Source organism: Tiliqua scincoides, chromosome 11 (assembly GCF_035046505.1).
Source record: "Tiliqua scincoides isolate rTilSci1 chromosome 11, rTilSci1.hap2, whole genome shotgun sequence".
NCBI classification, from domain to species: domain Eukaryota; kingdom Metazoa; phylum Chordata; class Lepidosauria; order Squamata; family Scincidae; genus Tiliqua; species Tiliqua scincoides.
In genome coordinates this window covers 413666-436220 of record NC_089831.1, presented here as the reverse complement: position 1 = coordinate 436220, position 22555 = coordinate 413666, and the positions used below count along the sequence as shown (strand labels likewise).

The 22555-nt window shown below is 47.4% G+C and overlaps 1 protein-coding gene across 1 annotated transcript in view; it reads right to left on the bottom strand.

Annotated features, from left to right (window-relative positions):
- SNRNP200 (small nuclear ribonucleoprotein U5 subunit 200) overlaps positions 1 to 18064 on the bottom strand; it is a 41637-nt gene extending 23573 nt beyond the window's left edge. Inside the window, exons 1-15 of the mRNA XM_066639296.1 lie at positions 17943 to 18064; positions 16057 to 16220; positions 15003 to 15174; positions 13772 to 13964; positions 13399 to 13454; positions 13052 to 13150; positions 12353 to 12505; positions 10661 to 10760; positions 6076 to 6212; positions 5269 to 5352; positions 4864 to 5037; positions 3220 to 3357; positions 2895 to 3050; positions 1663 to 1833; positions 1275 to 1468 (exon numbers count right to left, since the gene is read on the bottom strand). Coding sequence (XP_066495393.1) covers positions 1275 to 1468; positions 1663 to 1833; positions 2895 to 3050; positions 3220 to 3357; positions 4864 to 5037; positions 5269 to 5352; positions 6076 to 6212; positions 10661 to 10760; positions 12353 to 12505; positions 13052 to 13150; positions 13399 to 13454; positions 13772 to 13964; positions 15003 to 15174; positions 16057 to 16220; positions 17943 to 17987 — 2036 coding nt within the window. The 5' untranslated portion in view covers positions 17988 to 18064. The remainder of the gene's footprint in view (positions 1 to 1274; positions 1469 to 1662; positions 1834 to 2894; positions 3051 to 3219; positions 3358 to 4863; positions 5038 to 5268; positions 5353 to 6075; positions 6213 to 10660; positions 10761 to 12352; positions 12506 to 13051; positions 13151 to 13398; positions 13455 to 13771; positions 13965 to 15002; positions 15175 to 16056; positions 16221 to 17942) is intronic.
- Between the last annotated feature and the right edge of the window lie 4491 nt (positions 18065 to 22555).

Here is a 22555-nt window from a genome sequence, read left to right as displayed (position 1 = left end):
AGAGCAAGTTCTCACTTTAAGGTGATGAGAGGTTCTTGAAAATGGTAACTTGAAGCAAAACCACTTATAATGGGACAAATTTTACCCAGGTGGGCTCAATAACACTCGCTCAAGTGGTGGGCTCACTGAGCACTTCCCTATTGCACCACAAAGCACTGTTGTGCCCCAGAATGCTTGGAGTGCAACAAGGGCAAGGAAGGCCACGGGCCCAGCGCAACCCAGAAGCAGCTTTCCATAGCTCTACAATGTGCAGCCATGGAGGTCAGAAGAGTGCGAACTGCAGAACAACTTTAAAATGAAACAACGTTGAATGAAACAACTTTAAATGAGGACTTGCTGCAGTCGTTTACCTAGATATTTAGAAAAATATAAATTAGATGATGGGCATCAATAAAAGAGAGCACAAAAGACCAGAAATTTGTTCAGAAAAGCTCTGAAACTTGGCTCCCATTCTGAAAGGGGACAACTCTCTAACCTCAACAGCTGCAGAAATAAAGGTTGGATACATAAAATCACAGAGTTGGAAGGGGCCTAATAGGTCATCTCATAGGGGCCTCATAGGCCTTAGGCAGGAAATCCTCTTACAGCATCTCCAACATTGTGCTTGTCCAGCCTATGCTTGAATATCTCTAGTGAGATATTTAAACTACAGCCAAGCATTCAGAGAACTGAAAGGCTATTTACATGGTTCAATCCTGTTTGCACATAGCGAGTCATTTGACAGAGAGAACATGTTGAACTCTACTCCTATTGAAGAAACACCACATATTAAACTAGGAGCCAGTAAACAGTAAAAAAAAAAAAATCTCTAGTGGGGGAGAGTCCACCAACTCTCTCAGCAATCTGTTCCACTACCAAGCCACCCTTACCGTCAGGAATTTTTTCCTGTTATCTAATCAAAATCTCCTCTCTTCAAACAGCAGCCTCTTTTAATGAATACTCCTAACACATAACATATACACTTCTGTATTTCAACTGCTTGAATCACAGACCTATTAGGTTAGGGGCTGAAACTGGCTGTGGTTTTCTGGTATTGCAAAATTGTGGAGATGCGCTCACATGCAGAAACACCCACCCACTCACCCCCCCACCCCAACAATGGCTGCAAAATGTCTGCAGCAGCCTTGTGTATCAAATGACTCTGAGGTTCAAATTACAAAACCCCCCACATGCCCACTGCCAATATCATCAAGGGTTCTCCTTCAGTTTTCAACTGCCTCACAAGGTGACACTTCCCAGTCCCCCTCCCCAAAGCACCAGCCCCCTCACCACACCTGTTGTCAAAGTAGAACAAGCCTTTAGTAGGCTCCACCCTGAGGAACGTAGCCACATCCTCATAGTTTGGGAGGGTGGCACTCAGCCCAATGAGCCGCACATCCTCCTGAGTCATCTCAATGTTGCGTATTGTCCGGGCCACCAGGGCCTCCAGAACTGGGCCCCGATCATCATGCAGAAGATGGATTTCATCCTGAAGAAAGCAAAAAAATATTCACCATGTGGCACAATGAAAAAAAAAAACTGAGGAAGCCAAAGGGCCAGGTCAATTTTACACACTCTCAAGGGAGTCCATGTATAGCTACCATTCCAATTGCTTCCAGTAATGTCAGCAGGGCAGAAGCATGAACTGTACTGATGCAAAAACAGAATTGGAGAGGAACTCACCAAGATAATGAGGCGCACCAGCTGAGTGTACGTTCGCTCCCCTCCTTTACGGGTGATGATGTCCCACTTCTCTGGGGTGCAAACAATGATCTGCGTGGCATTGATTTCTTCTTTGCATAATTGGTGGTCCCCAGTCAGTTCAGCCACAGTGATGCCGTAAGTGGCCAAGCGCTACAGGACAAGATGGGAAAGAGTTGCAACTTTATAGAGTTTGGGGTTATCCTTATAACAACTCTGTAAGATAGGTTGCCCAAGTCTGTAATACAGGCAACACAGTGCAATGTACATATTTATAGCACAACATCTTACAGCAAAATCCTATGCCTGTCAGAAGTCCCACTGTGTTCAGTGGAGGTTTACACTCAGGAAAGTGTGTATAAGACTGAAGCCTCAGTCACTCTGCTACACTAGCTATCATGGGGGTAATCTGTAAAGTGACCAACTGATTTTCCTTGCCTCTTTGATGTGCCTTCTTCCAGTGATAACTATCACCACTAAACTAGGCAATATGTGTATGCTGAAACAAAGGCATGCATGGCTTTTGTTTTGTTTGTTTAATGCCCATGTGGCTGCTATTTCAAAACACGCCAAACACACAGTTGCCCAAAGTATGAAAGATGCCCGCCATCAGGCCTGGTCGTCAGACTGCAGGCCATTCCAGCACAGACCTTCCTGCTTTTGATTTTGTGCAACATTTGGGAGACCGTCCTGCACCTCCTGTTGATTTATTCATTAAATAACGTTCAGCCCTCTGACCCACACTCAGGGCAGCCAAACACAAACACACAAACTCAAAATAAAACCCCAAACCAACATAATGCTTCCCCAAACTACGCAACACACACAGAAAAAAACCCTGACTGCACCATAAGGGTCAGGTGGAAGACGTGAAACACTGTCACAGAGAAGAAGTACTGAAGATGTCAGACAGCTCAGTAGGCAGGGCATGTGCACTGCATGCAAAGGGCAAGGAGTTCACTCGCTGGTAGCGCATCCAGGCCGGGAAAAGAAAAATCTCTGCCTGGAGGGCAGCTGCAAGTCAGTGTCAGCAACACTCTTCTAGACAGCCCAAGGGGCTCACTGCACAGAAGGCAGCATATTACGTTTTACAGACCCAGAACGACAACAGTAAAACAACCTATGAAGAGAGGCTCTTCTGAAGTCCAGGTGTTCCCCTGGTAACTCCAGTCCTCCTCCACCCTCATATACACCACAGGGAGTTCCCCTCCTACCTTCCCAAAGCTGCCCACCATTTCCTGTACCAAGGATCTCATTGGTGCAATATAAATGATTTTGAAATCGTCCACGTTGATTGTTCCGTCAAGGTTGATGTGCTTCCCTATCTCACGCAGCATGCACATCAGAGCCACGTTTGTTTTCCCAGCACCCTGGAACAATAAAAAAAACACGTAGCTGAAAATCCACTTTGCCAGTCCCCTTTTCTCCCATCCCCCAATGTAAACAAAACTAAAAATCCAGAAACAGAAATAGGAGCAGGATAGTGGTGTGGAAGATCCACCAGCCTCGACCCGCCAGAGGGGCAGGAAGGACACTCACCGTGGGCGCGCACAAAAGCAGGTTTGTGTCTGTCTCAAGTGCAGCACGGTACAGCTTGCTCTGAATCCGGTTCAATGTTTTGAAGCCCTCAAAACCAGCTTGTGCATATTTGGGGAGCTTCTCCACAGGAACCAGTTGCTGGAGAGAGGAGACAGGCAAAAGGGTTACTCAAGTAAGGGCCCAATCCTATCCAATTTTCCATTGCCAGTGCTGCTGTGCCTATGGGGTATGCACTGCTTCTTGCATTGGTGAGGCAGTCTTGGAGGCCTCCTCAAGGTAAGGGAACATTTGTTTTCCTCCTTGGGGCTGCATTGTTTATGAGACATACAATTTTGAGACATAATAATTTTGAGACATACAAAATTATGCAGGGGATGGACAGAGTGGATAGAGAGATTCTCTTTACACTCTCACATAACACCAGAACCAGGGGACATCCACTAAAATTGAGTGTTGGAAGAATTAGGACAGACAAAATAAAATATTCCTTTACTCAGCGTGTGGTTGGTCTGTGGAACTCCTTGCCACAGGATGTGGTGACGGCATCTGGCCTGGACGCCTTTAAAAGGGGATTGGACAAGTTTCTGGAGGAAAAATCCATTACAGGTTACAAGCCATGATATGTATGTGCAACCTCCTGATTTTAGAAATGGGCTATGTCAGAATGCCAGATGCTAGGGAGGGCACCAGGATGAGGTCTCTTGTTATCTGGTGTGCTCCCTGGGGCATTTGGTGGGCTGCTGTGAGATACAGGAAGCTAGACTAGATGGGCCTATGGCCTGATCCAGTGGGACTGTTCTTATGTTCTTATTGTGGCTGCCCCAGTGCTGGAAAGTTGGATAGGATTGGACCCTAAGTTCAGAGGACACAGTCCTTAGGGCTGGAGCCAAAACAATTCCATTCAGGAGGGCAGGAGGTCTGGTCTAGAGGGTAGAGCCTCCATTTGCCTGAAGATTAACATCCACAAGGTCGCCAGTTCGAGGCCACCGGCACCGTGCGACCTTGGAGCAGCTGACAAGCTGCAGCTGAGCTGTTCCATCTGCTCGGAGCGTGGGAGGATGGAGGCCAGAATGTCAAACCAGATCGGAGTGTAACACCTTGAATGTAGTGGTTCTTGAAAGAAAGAACCTTCTTTCAATTTGTAAAAATCCCTGCGTGGATTTAATAAGCCTGCCTATGTAAACCGCCTTGAATAAAGTCTTGAATAAAGACCAAGAAAGGCGGTATATAAATACTGTATATTATATTATTATATTATTCAACCAATTGGCTCTGAAGATTCTGTAGCCCACACAGCACCCACTACTCACAAAACTGTTGATGGCAGAATTTTTGTAAAGTACAGAAATAATGAATGGCATCTCCTTAAGTGCCCACAGGCAAAAAAGACAGCATTAAGTATACACTACCCCATGTGCGACTGTCCAAGAGCCAGCCCTGAGACATTCAGGCTGCTTCCACCCTGAGAACCAAGAAACGAGGAAGGAGTTGCGTGCAATGGACAACCAAAACATACAGCGAAGCAGCTTTATTAATTGTGATAGAATCCAGCACAGCTGTCATTTTGCAAGTGAGGAGGACTTTTGCACATGGAGGACTGCCGACCCCACAACCCGAAGCATGATTAATTGAAACATCACCCACCTCCTCTGAACCGAAGGGCTTTGGCTTCAGAGCAGGAACATGGACCTCCTCGTAGCCCTTGCGCTGTCTGCGGAAAGAGCCGTCCGGCAGCTGGCACCGCTTGTTGGCCATGAAGTGGCTGCCTTGGGCAAACACCAAGTCCTCCAGGTCCAGCACCTGCCGAGGGGCCAATGCCTGAAATGGAGAAAACCAAGACCAACAATGAAGAACGGGAGAAGTCACAGCTCTAATGATACTCAGCTAGTTTAAGAAGCGGTAGCAGAGAAAGTGCTGCAGATTTTATTCCTATGTCTTTCATTTGAAAAAAGGGTGAGGGGCTCTGCCTACAAAAAAAGCCACCTGAAACGGTGCTTCTCCTGCATAGCGGCCCCTGAGACTGTGACTTTTCATGCCATTCCAAAGTACCTCTCCTCCTTGGTCCAGGTCCATGGTTTCCAGGTCAGTGTCCATGCGGGACTGGCGGACGCGTTCCCGGCGAGAGCGCTCCTCCTGCAAGGGCCAAGGCAAACCGCCCGTTAATGAACTGCAGAATTCCAGTCTGAGGATCCACACCCACCCAGCAGGCTCTAAGGCAGGCAAACGTTTTTTTGTTTTTGGCAAACTGACTGGTTGTTATTTGGATTTGGTCCTTCAAAATCTAGTCCCCAGATTCCATTAGCCACCCGCACACACTTCCTTCCCATGAACTCAATGTGTGCAAATGCTCAATCACTAAGACACCATAACATAGAAAGTGGCGCATTTATGTTCTACCATCAGAGATAAGGAGGGGGAACAATAAAGACATCTATTTCAAAATATTTTAAAGAACTTCAAATTCACCAGCTTCATCTACACCACTCTGAACCAGCTCTCATGGTGCAGTTGCCAGCAGGTGGAACTGGAAATTTAGAGAAGTTCAAACTGCTTCTCAGCCACACACTGAACTCAACCTTAGTCAGCCTCTGGCTATTGGGCTGTCTCTTCTGGGTGGACTATTTTCAGGTGGGTGACTGGTCACCACGAAAGGGGGGGAACATCATCCCCTACAGACAGCCATGAGGGCCCCCTGGTCTTCACCCAAGTGAGAGTGGGGAGGGGTGGTACAGCCCTGTGTGGCCTTGCTCTCAGTGGCTGACCAGTAATTGGCTGACCAGTAATTTTCTCACATAGCTCTGGGAAGTCTACCCTAGCCCAAAGGCACTTTAGCCTGACAACCCTCCCCATCCTTACCCGAATCAGGTCTTCCTTCTCAGTCTCATGCAGCTGATATAGGAACTTGGACAGCTCAGGGTCAGACTCCATCTTTCCCATAATCCTCTCCTTTTCAGCTTCACTCTGTGCACTGGCCAGCAGAGTACAGTACAGGACTAGGGAGAGAGCAAAGGACATCTGTGTCTGGAGCACATGGGGGGCGAACGAAGGAGACACACTTTTGAATCCCCATTCAGGCTAGCAGAGGAACTATGCATGCTGAAGGCAAGCAACATGGATCGTTCTACAGCACTTCACTGCTCTAAGAGACCTGTAATGTTTCCAATGCAGAATTTAGATTCCTGAGAATCTAGGTTTCTTTTTTTTCCATGTCAAGTGTATACTACTCATACTTTAAAATATGCCAACACCTGCAACGATTCCAATACCACAGTAGGGTAGTACTTTTGTACCTGCATCAGTACCTGCATCTGTGTGGCCTTTGGAAACATTCCCGAAGTCATACAGTTAGCCTCCCCTTTCACTTCTTTTGCCATAGTACCACCCCTTATCAGAACATATCCCAATGAGGAATTCAAAGTAAAACACACACACAAAGAACACTTGCACACAATTCCCAGGTTTGCCCAAGAACTGTTATCACATTAATACCCAAGGGTGGCTCTCAAAGTTATTGATGGTCAAAGCCAACGTGAGAGGAAGACCAATCAAATCATAATAGCAAAGAGCTGGTTATGACAGCTGTCTTCACCCAACTCACCACTGAACAAGTTTCTCAAACCCTCCCTCTGTAAGAGGTCTCTGTAATCCTTCAAGCGTTAGGCCCAGCTAACTCTCTCCTAGATGAGGCCATTACATCCCTACTATTCCCTAGAATGGCCAGGACACTGGACTAATTAAAAACTCAACAGGAGATTTAAGCCTATAAACCCAAGAGATGTCACTCCCACCCCAAAGCTCCAACCTCTGGAGCCATCTCTTCACCTGCTGCAACCCAGTGTAAACAGTCTCCACCCACCCCAGGAAGTAAATGATTGTGCTATCCCATAAGAACATAAGAACAGCCCCACTGGATCAGGCCATAGGCCCATCTAGTCCAGCTTCCTGTATCTCACAGCGGCCCACCAAATGCCCAGGGAGCACACCTGATAACAAGAGACCTCATCCTGGTGCGCTCCCTTGCATCTGGCATTCTGACTTAACCCATTCCTAAAATCAGGAGGTTGCGCATACACATCATGGCTTGTACCCCATAATGGATTTTTCCTCCAGAAACTTGTCCAATCCCCTTTTAAAGGCGTCTAGGCTAGACGCCAGCACCACATCCTGTGGCAAGGAGTTCCACAGACCGACCACGCGCTGAGTAAAGAAATATTTTCTTTTGTCTGTCCTAACCCGCCCAACACTCAATTTTAGTGGATGTCCCCTGGTTCTGGTATTATGTGAGAGTGTAAAGAGCATCTCCCTATCCACTCTGTCCATCCCCTGCATAATTTTGTATGTCTCAATCATGTCCCCCCTCAAGCGTCTCTTTTCTAGGCTGAAGAGGCCCAAACGCCGTAGCCTTTCCTCATAAGGAAGGTGCCCCAGCCCCGTAATCAGCTTAGTCGCTCTCTTTTGCACCTTTTCCATTTCCACTATGTCTTTTTTGAGATGCGGCGACCAGAACTGGACACAATACTCCAGGTGTGGCCTTACCATCAATTTGTACAACGGCATTATAATATTAGCCGTTTTGTTCTCAATACCCTTCCTAATGATCCCAAGCATAGAATTGGCCTTCTTCACTGCCGCCGCACATTGGGTCGACACTTTCATCGACCTGTCCACCACCACCCCAAGATCTCTCTCCTGATCTGTCACAGACAGCTCAGAACCCATCAGCCTATATCTAAAGTTTTGATTTTTTGCCCCAATGTGCATGACTTTACACTTACTGACATTGAAGCGCATCTGCCATTTTGCTGCCCATTCTGCCAGTCTGGAGAGATCCTTCTGGAGCTCCTCACAATCACTTCTGGTCTTTACCACTCGGAAAAGTTTGGTGTCGTCTGCAAACTTAGCCACTTCACTGCTCAACCCTGTCTCCAGGTCATTTATGAAGAGGTTGAAAAGCACCGGTCCCAGGACAGATCCTTGGGGCACACCGCTTTTCACCTCTCTCCATTGTGAAAATTGCCCATTGACACCCACTCTCTGCTTCCTGGCCTCCAACCAGTTCTCAATCCACGAGAGGACCTGTCCTCTAATTCCCTGACTGTGGAGTTTTTTCAGTAGCCTTTGGTGAGGGACCGTGTCAAACGCCTTCTGAAAGTCCAGATATATAATGTCCACGGGTTCTCCCGCATCCACATGCCTGTTGACCTTTTCAAAGAATTCTATAAGGTTTGTGAGGCAAGACTTACCCTTACAGAAGCCATGCTGACTCTCCCTCAGCAAGGCCTGTTCGTCTATGTGTTTTGAGATCCTATCTTTGATGAGGCATTCCACCATCTTACCCGGTATGGATGTTAGGCTGACCGGCCTATAGTTTCCCGGGTCCCCCCTCTTTCCCTTTTTAAAAATAGGCGTGACATTTGCTATCCTGCAATCTTCTGGTACCGTGGCTGTTTTGAGGGACAAGTTGCATACCTTAGTCAAGAGATCTGCAACTTCATTCTTCAATTCCTTAATAACCCTTGGGTGTATGCCATCAGGGCCCAGTGACTTATTGATCTTTAATTTATCAATGAGGTCTGAAACATCTTCTCTTTTAACCTCTATCTGACTTAACTCCTCGGTTAGGAGGGGCCGTTCGGGCAGCGGTATCTGCCCGAGGTCTTCTGCCGTGAAGACAGATGCAAAGAACTCATTTAATTTCTCTGCCATCTCTAAGTCTCCTTTTATCTCCCCTTTCCCTCCCTCACCATCCATAGGGCCAACCGCTTCTCTGGCGGGTTTCCTGCTTCTAACATATTTGAAGAAGCTTTTATTATTCCCCTTAATGTTGCTGGCCATGCGTTCCTCATAGTCTCGCTTGGCCTCCCGTATCACCTTCTTACATTTCTTTTGCCACAGTTTATGTTCCTTTTTATTCTCTTCATTAGGGCAAGACTTCCATTTACGGAAGGAAGCTTCCTTGCCCTTCACAGCCTCTCTAACTTGGCTGGTTAGCCATGCGGGCACTCTCCTGGATTTAGTGGAACCCTTCTTTCTTTGCGGTATACACCTCTGCTGGGCCTCTATTACTGTTGTTTTAAGCAGCCTCCATGCACTCTGGAGAGATTGGACTCTTTTTACCCTCCCTTTCAACCTCCTTCTAACCAGCCTCCTCATTTGAGGGAAGTCCGCCCGTCGGAAGTCAAGGGTTTTTGTTAGAGATTTGCCTGGTATTCTTCCCCCAACGTGCACGTCAAAACGGATCGCAGCATGATCACTGTTCCCCAATGGCTCAGTAACGTTTACATCTCTAACCAGGTCCTGCGTACCGCACAAAATTAAATCCAGAGTCACCTGTCCTCTGGTGGGCTCCTTGACTAGCTGATCTAAGCCACAGTCATTTAGCACGTCAAGAAATCCGGTTTCCTTATCGTGACCAGAACACAAATTGACCCAGTCAATATGAGGATAATTGAAGTCCCCCATGATTACAACCCTGTCCTTCCTTGTCACCTCCCTGATCTGTTTCCTCATTTCAAGGTCCCCATCCGATTTCTGGTCTGGAGGACGATAGCACGCCCCCAGTATTACATTGCTGCACAAGCCTGGTAATTTAACCCACAGAGATTCTACGGTGGAGTCGGACCCACCTTCAATCTCTACTTTGCTGGATTCTATCCCTTCCTTAACATAAAGGGCCACCCCACCTCCAACACGCCCCTGCCTGTCCCTCCTGTAGAGTTTATAGCCCGGGATTGCGGTATCCCACTGATTCTCCGCATTCCACCAGGTTTCCGTTATGCCCACTATGTCAATATTTTCCCTTGTCACCAGACATTCCAGTTCTCCCACCTTTGCTCGTAGACTTCGGGCATTCGCATAAAAGCATTTATACACGGAATGCCCCAGGATGGGCTGCTTATTCGCTCCTTTGTCCCCGCATCCTCTCATCCCAGTGTTTCTCAACCAGTGGTTCTCATACTAGTGGTGGTACTTGAGGTGGTGTCCGGTGGTAACTCGTGGGACCCCCAGGCAGACCTTGTCCAGTAGCAAGACCAGCAACACAATGCATCAGGCAGCAGTAGGAAGCTTGATTCTGCAGGCAGAGCTCCAGTGTGTGCTTTTCACATGATCAAAAAAGCCTTCATTTCTGCCCTGAGCCTCTTACTGGTGTTTGCCATGTTGCATCTGGCCTCCCAATCTGGAAGTAACTGGTTATGACATTACCACCAGTTACTTCTGGTGGTATTTCCAGTACATGGATGATGCAAAGTGGTGAAGCAGGGGACAAATGTTAAGAAACACTGCACTATCCTAAATGGTTGGTGCATGAGAGGAGTTTCACTAAGGCAGAACACACACAGCTATTCAAAGTTACAAAAGATCAGAGTTCCAGAGATGATCATGACACTACCCAGCATGCGGAGAACACCCAATCCAGAGTAACAACACTGCAGATACTCACTCATCATTCTGTGTTGCCTCAACACTTTAATGAAGTCAAATGTATTAAAGCCCAGGAGCAGGACAAGCTGGTTCTCACATTCTCGGTCATCACTGGCAGTCTGGAAAGAGACAGTATCAAAAAGGGGGAAAGATTACACACTAAGAATCATACCTTCACCTGCAGCAGCTTACAATTATAGAAGGGGGCAGATAGAAGAAGGCAGTAGATCAAACGTAGATCTGTGCTGCTTACGTACAATTCCCAGGAGAGAAAGGGAGGACCAGGATTTGAGATCCCTGTGACTTTTTCCAAATGTAAGACAAACACAGGTTCTCCTTGAAGCTCAGCATAAAAAAGAACAAATTAGCTAAACGCCTAAAATACTGCAGATATTTTACAGAGATACTCAATCTCACACGTAAGTTGAGGGCAGGATTTGAGCTAAAAATCATGGAATTTTCTATGCCCCTCAGATAAGTCGGGGAGTTTAAACGGGGGGTGGGGGTGGTGGTCTGACTATAGTTTAGTCTGATTTTACCAGAGGCCAGATCCTGAAAAATAACCTACCAGTAATTGTTACCTAAGAAATGTACAGTCTCTAATTTATTTAAAATATAGTAAAAGATCATAAGATATATTTTTATTCATCAACTTCCTAAATCCTGCTTTCCACAACTTCTTTGTAAATATTGTCAGAATAAGTGCACTGTAAACAACATACCAGCAGAACCATTAATTAAATTCTTCTTTAAAGTGCCTGGTGTGTTAAGCCAGAGGCTCTACATACAAACATGTAACACGTAACTGGGAGTGTACAATTCAATTCATAGCAGAGAGACAAGCAACAAGGAATGACTGCGAGCAAGTGCAGCTACACATAGTTGCAACCTGATTTACTCAGTAGGCCCCAATTGCTTTCCATGGGTGTTATTCTTAAGTAATGGTGCACTGAATTGTAGCCTTGGACTTTGTTTCAAATGGAATGGTATTTTGAAAACCAGATCTCTGACAACTATTTGCAAAATGGGAGGCTTACTTGATTTTAATGGAAGTCTCAGGAGCAGTGAAAGGGTTAATTTTGGCTGCAGCTTGCCTTGGAGATTGCCATGGAGATTGACTGCCCTGTCATTATCACTGCTGCAGAAACAGCCCTGACCTTGTAGATAAGGTGAGGAGATGATCTACACTTGATTTATTGGCAGACATTTCTTGCCTTATAGGTGAGTATCTGCAGTACAAGGTGCTAGACAAACATAAGTATACAATGAAAAAACCCTGTTGAAACAGACACATAAGCACACAATGATTTTTTCGTGCGTTTTTGTTGTAATTTGGTTTCTTGTGAGACCGCCTGAATGCAATTTAACTGTCATATAAGAAAAAAGGAAAGGAGGGCTATGGTAAGACAATGAAAGAAGGACACACTAAATTAAAACCTCAGCAAATTCAGAAAGGCCTGAGAAGGGACACATCCTGAGGCACTTTTTCAGAGTAGGAGAAACTGAACCACACAAACTTCACTATTCAGATAAAGATCAGCTTAGAAAGGCCCAGTAAGCTGGAAAGCCAATTCTGTGGTGCTCTGAAACGGCAGACAAGATGTTCAGCTTTCCTTTCCTTCTCAGAGGAAATTGCAGAGGAAACTGCAGTGGGTTCTTTACAGAGGATACTGGCCCTGTCCAGGCACTAAAGGAGCAGATGCAACCACACCTTGAGGATCTCCAGCACTTCGTCAGCCTTCTTCTGGGACACAATAGCATCATCGTAGAAACGGCTCAGCTGCCGCTGCAGCCAAAAGGCATCGATGTCTCGAGGGTGCAGATCTTTTTTCTTGGAGCTCATCAGCTCACCTGATGCCACAAGCTAAGATGGAAAAAAAGTTACTCGTTTGTACAGAGTGCAAAGATTTGTTTGTTTGTACAGAGTGCCACAGGAAAATCAGTGGCAGCCAAGGCCTCAAAATACTGAGTGGCCAACAACACGCTTAGGATTTTCTCCCAGCGGCAAGCTCTACTGGGCTAGAAAATGCCAATTTTCAATATATTAATATATATATATATATATATTAATATATATATATATATATATATATATATATATATATATATATATATATATATATATATATATATATATATAATATGTTAAAAAATACATATAATTTATATGATGCGGTAGAGTGCAAGCAATGCCCAAGTTATAATTTTGCTCTGCTGCTTCCAACACCTGGGTTTGCAATTGCTTTATTAAGTGTTTTTACAAGCTACTGTGAGCATTTTTTAAACAAAAAGGTAGAACATACTTTTAAAAGAGCCTAAAACTCTGCACATCACAAAAATTGCCATTCTTGACAGATGCCAGCACCCTAATACATGGCAAGAGTCCCAAACTGTTCCCTAGACAACTCACATTTGCTGAAAGGGTGCAGCGGACAACTGCCTCATCCCCTTCCAGGTCATCATCAGATGCTTCATCTCGAACTTCACCATAAACATCCTCATCCCCTTCCTATTGGATTGGAACAAAATGGTTCTCATTAGCAACCCTTTCCAAGATGTCGCTCAACACTTCCAAGAACCAAACATCCCCATTCTGAGCTTGATAACAGCTGGACAAACAAAATGACCACTGAAAAGCATGGGAGGGATTCAGAAGCAGAAGAGAGGTCACTTCAAAGTACAGACAGGCAAGAACTTGGGGTTCTGGGCTGAGTGAGTTCTCCATTCAATAATCCCATGAAGCTTTGACTCACTTACCTCTTCATCAGACTCAAACTGAACATTCACTCCATAAGTCTCATCAATGTTGTCATCTGCAAAGGACAGAAAAGATCAAAAAGAAGCAACTCAGTTTCATGTTATCAGCTGACAAACCCTACAGATGAAGCTACTGGCAAAGAACAATGCTTCAGTACAAGGGTGAGTCATGGCCTTCATTCATGGCTCTTTCAGCCTGCAGTGATGGGGGGAAAAAGCCAGCCTGTGCTGACTTCCAGCAAACACACAAAGTCTCACAACCAGATGGTGAACTGAGGTCTTGGCATGTCACCAGTGACCCACATTTTAGGACAGAACATAGCTGTGAGGGAACATCACAAAAAGGAGTAGAAAGTGTATGCTACTTATATACCCATGTTTTGGATCTCCTTGTCTCCACCATAGTCTGTGATCTTCTTGCCCAGGTTCACCAGCACATGGTAGCGAGTATCATCTGTCTGTCCCAGAAGCAGGTCGATTTCTTTCCGCCGCTCCTTGTCTCTCAGCTTCTCATTCTTCAAGACAGCCAGGACCTCATCGGCAGCTCCACAAAGAATGTCTCGGGGCTGCAAGAAGCAAGAACTCGACTTCGTAAACCTGATTTCTGGATGTGCCTCCGTGTAATCTGAGAATTTATTCTGGGAAGCACTGCTATTCCTTGGGTACAAAACCAAAGGAAGGAACCAAAAGCTGCATGTAAGAGGGTAGCCCAAGCCAGAACATACAAGAGAACAAATGAATTTTAAAGAAATCAAGTTTGGCTCTTATGAACTCATCCAACAACTATAATTATATATAAAACATATACTCTGCTTTTCCACATTAATATACTAAAAGGGGCTCATAGATGTTTAATATGCATAAGACATAATGACCATTCTAAGAGGTATGTAAGGTAGCTGTTACCTTACCAGCAGCTGTAAGGTAAGTGTTTAAACCTGCTCTCTCATCCCTGGCCCAAGGATGCCAAAACTGCCCTTTGAAACAGGCTGATTCCCAGTTACTACACCACAGCAAGTCTGTCATGACCAAGCACTGCTGATATCAATGAGACTTCAGTCATGACTAGCTCAATCCCCATTAATTTCACTAGGACTCAGTCATTGTTACTTTTCTTTGGGTAATTCTTTGGTATATAGTACTAGCTGAAACATTCTTCTCACCTGGATGTAGAGAAATTTTTTAAGTAAAACTCAATCGGAGGCCCAATAGCAGCCACAGCAATTTTAAAGTGTGCCATGAACTTTTCTCGTTGCTATTTTAGCCTGCATCTATTTTATTTTTATTTTTTTTAATTCACATTTTTATACCGCCCTTCCTCCAAAGAGCTCAGGGCGGTTTACACAGCTGCTCCTCCTTTCCTTCTTGTCCTCACAACAACCCTGTGAGGTAGGTGAGGCTGAGAGAAAGTGACTGGCCCAAGGTCACCCAGGAAGCTTTGTGGCTGAGGGGAGATTTGAACCTTGATCATCCGGGTCTAAGTCCACCTCCCAAACCACTACACCAGAGCAAACATGGGTGTCTCAGACCTCTGCTAAGTCAGCAACCCTGCTGCTGATTCCTGGGTATCACATCGGCCACCACACGCCCTGCCCCTTTCTCACCTGATCCCCCAGGGCAGCCTGAATGAAGCTTAGCAAGACTTCATAGGTTTCCCGAGTCTCCTTGGTCTTGGGCTTGTAGATAATCCCCACCATCTCATCGATGCCCTCAGAAAGCAGAGTGTAACCCTTCATCTTGTTGATGTCATGCCGGTCCTCATCACGCTTCCGCCTCCTAGAAAGCAGAGAAGAAGATCAGGACAGTGAGATCCATAGTCCAAAAACAAGTACTGAAGAGAAATACATAAGGGACACATTAGCCCTGTTCAGAATTAATGGTAAACCACAGTTCCAAAAACTCTTAACAGTAAGAGCAGTTCGAGAGTGAAGCAGAATATCGGGGGAAGTGGTGCATTCACCCTTGCTGGAGATCTTTGAGCAGCGGTTTGCCAAGTGGGTTGCCAAGCACCTTTGGCAAATGCTCTAGAAAAGATTTTTCTGCTTCAGACCGAGGGTTGGGTAAAAAGGTCCTTTCCAATTCTATGACAGTATACAATCCCTCCTGAACTTCAGCATTGGAAGCTTTTTTTACTTTTAATTCCCCTCAAATGAGACCTCTCTTATCTCAGCCTCCCAGCTCAACTCAGCTCCCCATCTCAGCTTTGCTTCATTCTCCACCAATCTGTCCATTAGGTTATTCTTTCTCAGGGACCAGCCTCCTCTGCATATTTCAATCTTCTTCCCTCTGGGCTCCCATTTTCTCTACGCCACAGGACCTCTACTCTGTCCTCAATCAGTTCCTGAGGTGAGGAACAGTTCCAGACAGTGAGGTTTTAATTCCAGCCACACGGACAACTTCCCACCTGTTCACAAAAGCTGGACTGCATACTCTTCCATTTCCCAAACAGAACATTTCAAGCCACATCAGCACAGCAAAACAGTGTCAGAGCCTGACAGCTGTAAGTGCAATACAATAAATGTTCAAACAGCACAGCTCAATATTCAGCCAGACAGTTCATAATAGACGTCAGATACTTTGTTTACAGGCAATGCGTTCAAAAGGGCTTACTCCCTTGTAACTGAGACTGCAACTTTAGTCTCACAGAGTCATACTCACTTTGCTCGCCTCTCCTCCTGCATCTGAGGTTTTGTCCTCTGGGCTTTGTCACCCATGCGAGTCCCTTCCAGTTTCCCAACCAGTGACAGGACCTCCCCTGTAGGTTCATCGCGCCGTGTTCTGTCAATCAGGGAACGATCCGCTTGAAGTACAAGGTTAGAGTTCTAGAAAAATCACAGGACAAGAAATGAGATCAGGATTTTGCATGGAACAAAACGGATCATGGATCAGGAAGTCCATGGAACAAAACCTTCCAAATGCTCAGGCTGATCACTACACTGATCACTCATGTTCAATTGTTTCCCAACCTGCTTGTCAATGAGGAGGAAAATAGATATACTGTAGCAACAGGACTCCTTCATGCTTTTTCTGCATCATGTTAACAGAGAATCCTTCCTGACATAACTAGTGTGCTGCAAAAATACTAGCAACAAACCGTCCTAATACTCATTTTCAAGGTTAGTTGCAATTCTAATAGTAACACCCTCCTTAAAACATGTCTGTTTAGGCAGGCAAGCTTGACGCTCAGCTGGTTATGCCTGAATTGCATTTTTGACACTTCTGCTCACTTCTAAGCATCAGTTTTGCTGCTTGATGCTTACTGCAAGTTGCACCTGCTTTTGTTGCTGGCTGGAACAGGCTACTATACATAAATAGTATGACACAGTGGTTCTCACACATTTAGCGCTGGGACCCACTTTTCAGAATGAGAATCTGTCAGGACTCACTGGAAGTGATGTCATGATTGGAAGTGACATCATCAAGCAGGAAAAATTTTTAACAATCCTAGGCTGCAATCCTACCCACAGTTACCCAGGAGTAAGTCCTATTGACTATCATTGTTAAAAGAATATACAGAGCAGACTGTTAAAAGTATAAGCTTGTCACATTTCCCCAAATGTAGTCACATGCCACGATGGCATCAAATCTAATATATTAAAAATAAAATATTGAAACAAATGGGGATCCACCTGAAATTGGCTTGCGAACTACCTAGTGGGTCCTGAACCACAGTTTGAGAAACACTGGTATAACAATGGTAGCCAATGGAACTTACTCCTGGACAACTGTGGGTAGGATTGCTAAAATTTTCCTGCTTCATGTCATTTCTAGTCATGACATCACTTCTGGTGGGTCCTGACAGATTCTCGTTCTAAAAAGTCCCGGCGCCTTTAAAAAGGGATTGGACAAGTTTCTGGATGAAAAATCCATTACGGGTTACAAGCCATGATGTGTATGCGCAACCTCCTGCTTTTAGAAATGGGCTATGTCAGAACGCCAGATGCAAGGGAGGGCACCAGGATGCAGGACTCTTGTTATCTGGGGCATTTGGTGGGCTGCTGTGAGATACAGGAAGCTGGACTAGATGGGCCTGTTCTTATGTTACGTTTGAGAACCACTGATCAGAGCATCAAACCAGTGTGTTCTGGAACTGGCTTCAACAGTGCTATGTCTGCAATGTCCTGACACCTGTCACCGTGCAGAAGGCTGCTGTCCTCCCCACACTTACCTGGAAGCAGGTCCCATTGACTGCAATGGGACTCCTGAGTAGACCTGCGCAGGAGTGGCCTCTGAGGCCGCCATCCTCTCCACACTTACCTGGGAGTCAGCCCACTGACTCTAATGGGGCTTACTTCTGAATAGACGTGCACAGGGACGGGCCCAAGAAGCCTGCGCGGTGCCCAGCTGGCCCGGACCCCTCAGTGCAGAGAGGCCTTCCTCTGAGGGGCTCTGCCTGGGAGCCTTCAGCTGCCTCTGCCCCTTAGCTGGCCCGGCTGCCTACGAGGCGCAGAAGGCGGGACGCGAGACCCCGCGGGCAGGCCGGGCTCGCTGGGGGCAGTGCCCGACGGCAGGCCCGGGGGGGGCCGGCCCGGCCCTACACTCACCGCCTTGTACTCGTACTGCAGGCTCCGGGCGGTCACGTCCGCCATGGCGGCGGCGCGCTTCTAGCTCAGGGCCGGCTCGGTCGTCGCCTCCAACGCCACTCGCACGCACCGGACGTCCCGAGACTTCCCCTTCCGGGTCAGCGCAGCGACGCTCTTCCGCCCCTCCCAGAGCGGCCCGCGCGGCTCTATGGTTCTTTCGCCGGCCAGAGCGGCCTCTTCCAACGGCCGTCTTCCCCTCCGTCTCTGTGGTGGGAGGCCGTGGAAAGGCCAGCAGGGCCCAGAGGCTGCTGGGCGGGGCGCTGGACCAAGGGCCCTCCAGTCCTGCTGCCCCCCCGCCCCCAGGCGCCTGGAGCCCCCCCTGTGTCTGGCAGTGGCCGGTGACTGCCTCTGCACATGGAGGCTCTGCAGAGGCCCTGTGTCTGGTGGCGGCAGGCGGTGGCGTAGCTGGAGGGGGCGGAGCACTCAGCCCGTCAGGGAGGTGGACGAGCGGCCCCTCTCTTCGGAGCCATCCCCGGCGGGGGGCAAAACGGAGCCGTACGGGGGAATGGCTCCGAAAGGAGGGGCCGCTCGCCCACGCTGCTCCCTGCCAGGCTGGCTGCCCGCCCCCTTCCAGCTACGCCACTGCCTGCCACCACCAGACACAGGCAACTGCTTCTGGACATGGAGGCTCTGCAGCAGCCCTCTTGGCCAAGGAGTAAGCGCCTGAGAAGGGGCCTGGGGCCGGAGTGGCCGCCTGCCCAGCCTCCCAGAGAGCTGAGAGCTCCCAGAGAGCCTCCCAGAGAGCTGCACCAGCACCTGGCCCCCACCACTGTTCCCTCCAGAGGGGGTCCAGGGGCCGCTCCTGCTCTGGCAGGGCCTGCGGGAGGGCTAAGCAGGACCAACTGGCCCCGGCTTTGCCTTGGATGGGTGACGGGAGACGGATCCCGGCCCAGGAAACAGCCTGAAGCAGGCTCTGAGCTGCCTGGGGAGCGCAGGGGCTATGCGGCCACAACGAGGCCTGCACCTGAAGGGCGGCATCTGGGGAATGGAGGTCCCACGACCGCCCGAGTCCAGGGCCCAGGAGGGGGGTAAAGGGGGTAATTTGTACCCCAGCCCAGGGTCAGAAAGGGGGCCCAGAAAGTTCCTGGGACCTGACATTTTCCTGTCTCACCTGAATTCACTGCCAGCGCATAATGCTGGGGCACAGTCATGTACATGTTGCGTTAACTGCTGCTGCCAGCCATACACACCAGGCCCAGGAAAGCATCCATGACCCTCCTTAAAACAGTGTCAAATCTGGGAGGAAACTGGCCTGCTATAGTAGCTCTTTGGCTTGTGGATCTGAAAACCATGAAGAAATGTGTAGGAGCTCAGGGACCCAGCTGTGGGGCTGCAGCTGCTGCAGAAGTTCATTTTGGTCCATTCTAGTGTGAGCCCAAATACAAAGATGGTAATTTTCTGCAATGGATTCTCCATAGTTCAAAGATTTTATAGAGAGGAGTGTGTTTAGTTTTCCATATTACTTTATTTAGCTGCCAAAGCCACATGATCAGGTAGACCTGGGCTCTGCATCAAGAAACCTGGTCGACCTGAATTCCAAAGACTGCTGGCTGTCAGCACGCTCCCCCTGCCCTATTTTGCCCCCTGCCCCCATTGTCCCCTTCCCCTTTGGGAATTGGCCCAAAATAAACTTTGTACCCCCTGATAAAACTCAGAGGCCCTGCCTGAGTTTACAAGAAAGGCAGTATAAATACTGTAATAAACAAGCAAACAAATAAATGCAACCCATCTATGACCTTGACCTGCTGTCCTGGGCCAGTCGAAAGGTTTCCTGAGACCAAGCACATGCATGTGCTTTCCACGCATTCGAAAGGCCCACTCACCCTGAGCTTCCTACTGATGCTTGTCGCATTGTATCTGGCATCCCAGCCTGGAGGTAACTGGTGATGACATCTTCACCAGTTACTTCTGGTGATACTTTCAATAGGTGGTCCATACAATGTGATTCAGTAGGGGACAAATGTTGAGAAACACTGCATTAGGAGGATAGATGCCAAGGTTCACATCCTTTCCTACTCATGTCTTGTATTTTATTCAATTTTCAAATTTGTGTTTTGCAAATGCCCTGCTAAGAGAAGAATCTTCTGGAAGGAGTTAATCCTGCCCCCCTTCCCCAGGACTGCTGCAGTGATCAATTTCACAGCTCTCTCCCCCTGCACACAATCAAAGGCACACATCTGTTGCTTCAAAGGTCACTGCTGTTCACTGGCACCCCAAGGCCACCAGGTTTGTCTCAAGGGCTAAGTAGAACCTCCTTTGGACAGCTGCAGGGCAGCCTGCAATCAAAGGGGTCAATGCCCTATCAGCCAATAGGAGAGTCAGCTCCACCTTTTCTCACTATGAGCTAAAACCGAGGCCTATTTCAGCCTGTAACTTCTGGGCCCATCACACACTTCAGGGTGTTTAGCCAGGGTTCAAAGCAGGCAGTTGCTGGCTAGTTTGCAAATGAAACCAGGCCTCCTCACAACAAGGTAGTAGTTCTGCAAACTTGGGGAAATCCCTAGGTATGTAGAGAGACATTTGTAGCTTACAACAAAGGAGGAAGTGTTTTTATTTTAAGGGCTCTAAGGGTGCAATCCTAACTCCTTATGTCAGTGCTTTCCAGTACAGGCCTAGCGGTGCCAATGGGACGTGTGCTGCATCCTGCAGTTGGGTGTCACTCATGGAGGCCACCTCAAAGTAAGGGAATGTTTGTTCTCTTACCTAGGAGCTGCATTGCCCTTATGTCAGTACTGGAAAGCACTGGCATAAGGGGTTAGGATTGCGCCCTAAATGGTACTTGTGGCTTCCAGGACCTTTCAGAATGTTCACAGCCTCCAAAGAAAGGAACGTGCTAACTAAAGTTCTTACATTGTCTGGAGAGGGGCATCTCTCATCCTTCCCTCACCCAGTCACAGCTATGCTAAGACCCCAGATTCCATTGAGATCAACAGAATTCCATTGAGATGCATGGCCAGCAACATTAAGGGGAATAATAAAAGCTTCTTCAAATATGTTAGAAGCAGGAAACCCGCCAGAGAAGCGGTTGGCCCTCTGGATGGTGAGGGAGGGAAAGGGGAGATAAAAGGAGACTTAGAGATGGCAGAGAAATTAAATGAGTTCTTTGCATCTGTCTTCACGGCAGAAGACCTCGGGCAGATACCGCTGCCCGAACGGCCCCTCCTAACCGAGGAGTTAAGTCAGATAGAGGTTAAAAGAGAAGATGTTTCAGACCTCATTGATAAATTAAAGATCAATAAGTCACCGGGCCCTGATGGCATACACCCAAGGGTTATTAAGGAATTGAAGAATGAAGTTGCAGATCTCTTGACTAAGATATGCAACTTGTCCCTCAAAACGGCCACGGTGCCAGAAGATTGGAGGATAGCAAATGTCACGCCTATTTTTAAAAAGGGAAAGAGGGGGGACCCGGGAAACTATAGGCCAGTCAGCCTAACATCCATACCGGGTAAGATGGTGGAATGCCTCATCAAAGATAGGATCTCAAAACACATAGACGAACAGACCTTGCTGAGGGAGAGTCAGCATGGCTTCTGTAAGGGTAAGTCTTGCCTCACAAACCTTATAGAATTCTTTGAAAAGGTCAACAGGCATGTGGATGCGGGAGAACCCGTGGACATTATATATCTGGACTTTCAGAAGGCGTTTGACACGGTCCCTCACCAAAGGCTACTGAAAAAACTCCACAGTCAGGGAATTAGAGGACAGGTCCTCTCCTGGATTGAGAACTGGTTGGAGGCCAGGAAGCAGAGAGTGGGTGTCAATGGGCAATTTTCACAATGGAGAGAGGTGAAAAGCGGTGTGCCCCAAGGATCTGTCCTGGGACCGGTGCTTTTCAACCTCTTCATAAATGACCTGGAGACAGGATTGAGCAGTGAAGTGGCTAAGTTTGCAGACGACACCAAACTTTTCCGAGTGGTAAAGACCAGAAGTGCTTGTGAGGAGCTCCAGAAGGATCTCTCCAGACTGGCAGAATGGGCAGCAAAATGGCAGATGCACTTCAATGTCAGTAAGTGTAAAGTCATGCACATTGGGGCAAAAAATCAAAACTTTAGATATAGGCTGATGGGTTCTGAGCTGTCTGTGACAGATCAGGAGAGAGATCTTGGGGTGGTGGTGGACAGGTCGATGAAAGTGTCGACCCAATGTGCGGCAGCAGTGAAGAAGGCCAATTCTATGCTTGGGATCATTAGGAAGGGTATTGAGAACAAAACGGTTAGCATTATAATGCCGTTGTACAAATCTATGGTAAGGCCACACCTGGAGTATTGTGTCCAGTTCTGGTCACCGCATCTCAAAAAAGACATAGTGGAAATGGAAAAGGTGCAAAAGAGAGCAACTAAGATGATTACGGGGCTGGGGCACCTTTCTTATGAGGAAAGGCTACGGCGTTTGGGCCTCTTCAGCCTAGAAAAGAGACGCTTGAGGGGGGACATGATTGAGACATACAAAATTATGCAGGGGATGGACAGAGTGGATAGGGAGATGCTCTTCACACTCTCACATAATACCAGAACCAGGGGACATCCACTAAAATTGAGTGTTGGGCGGGTTAGGACAGACAAAAGAAAATA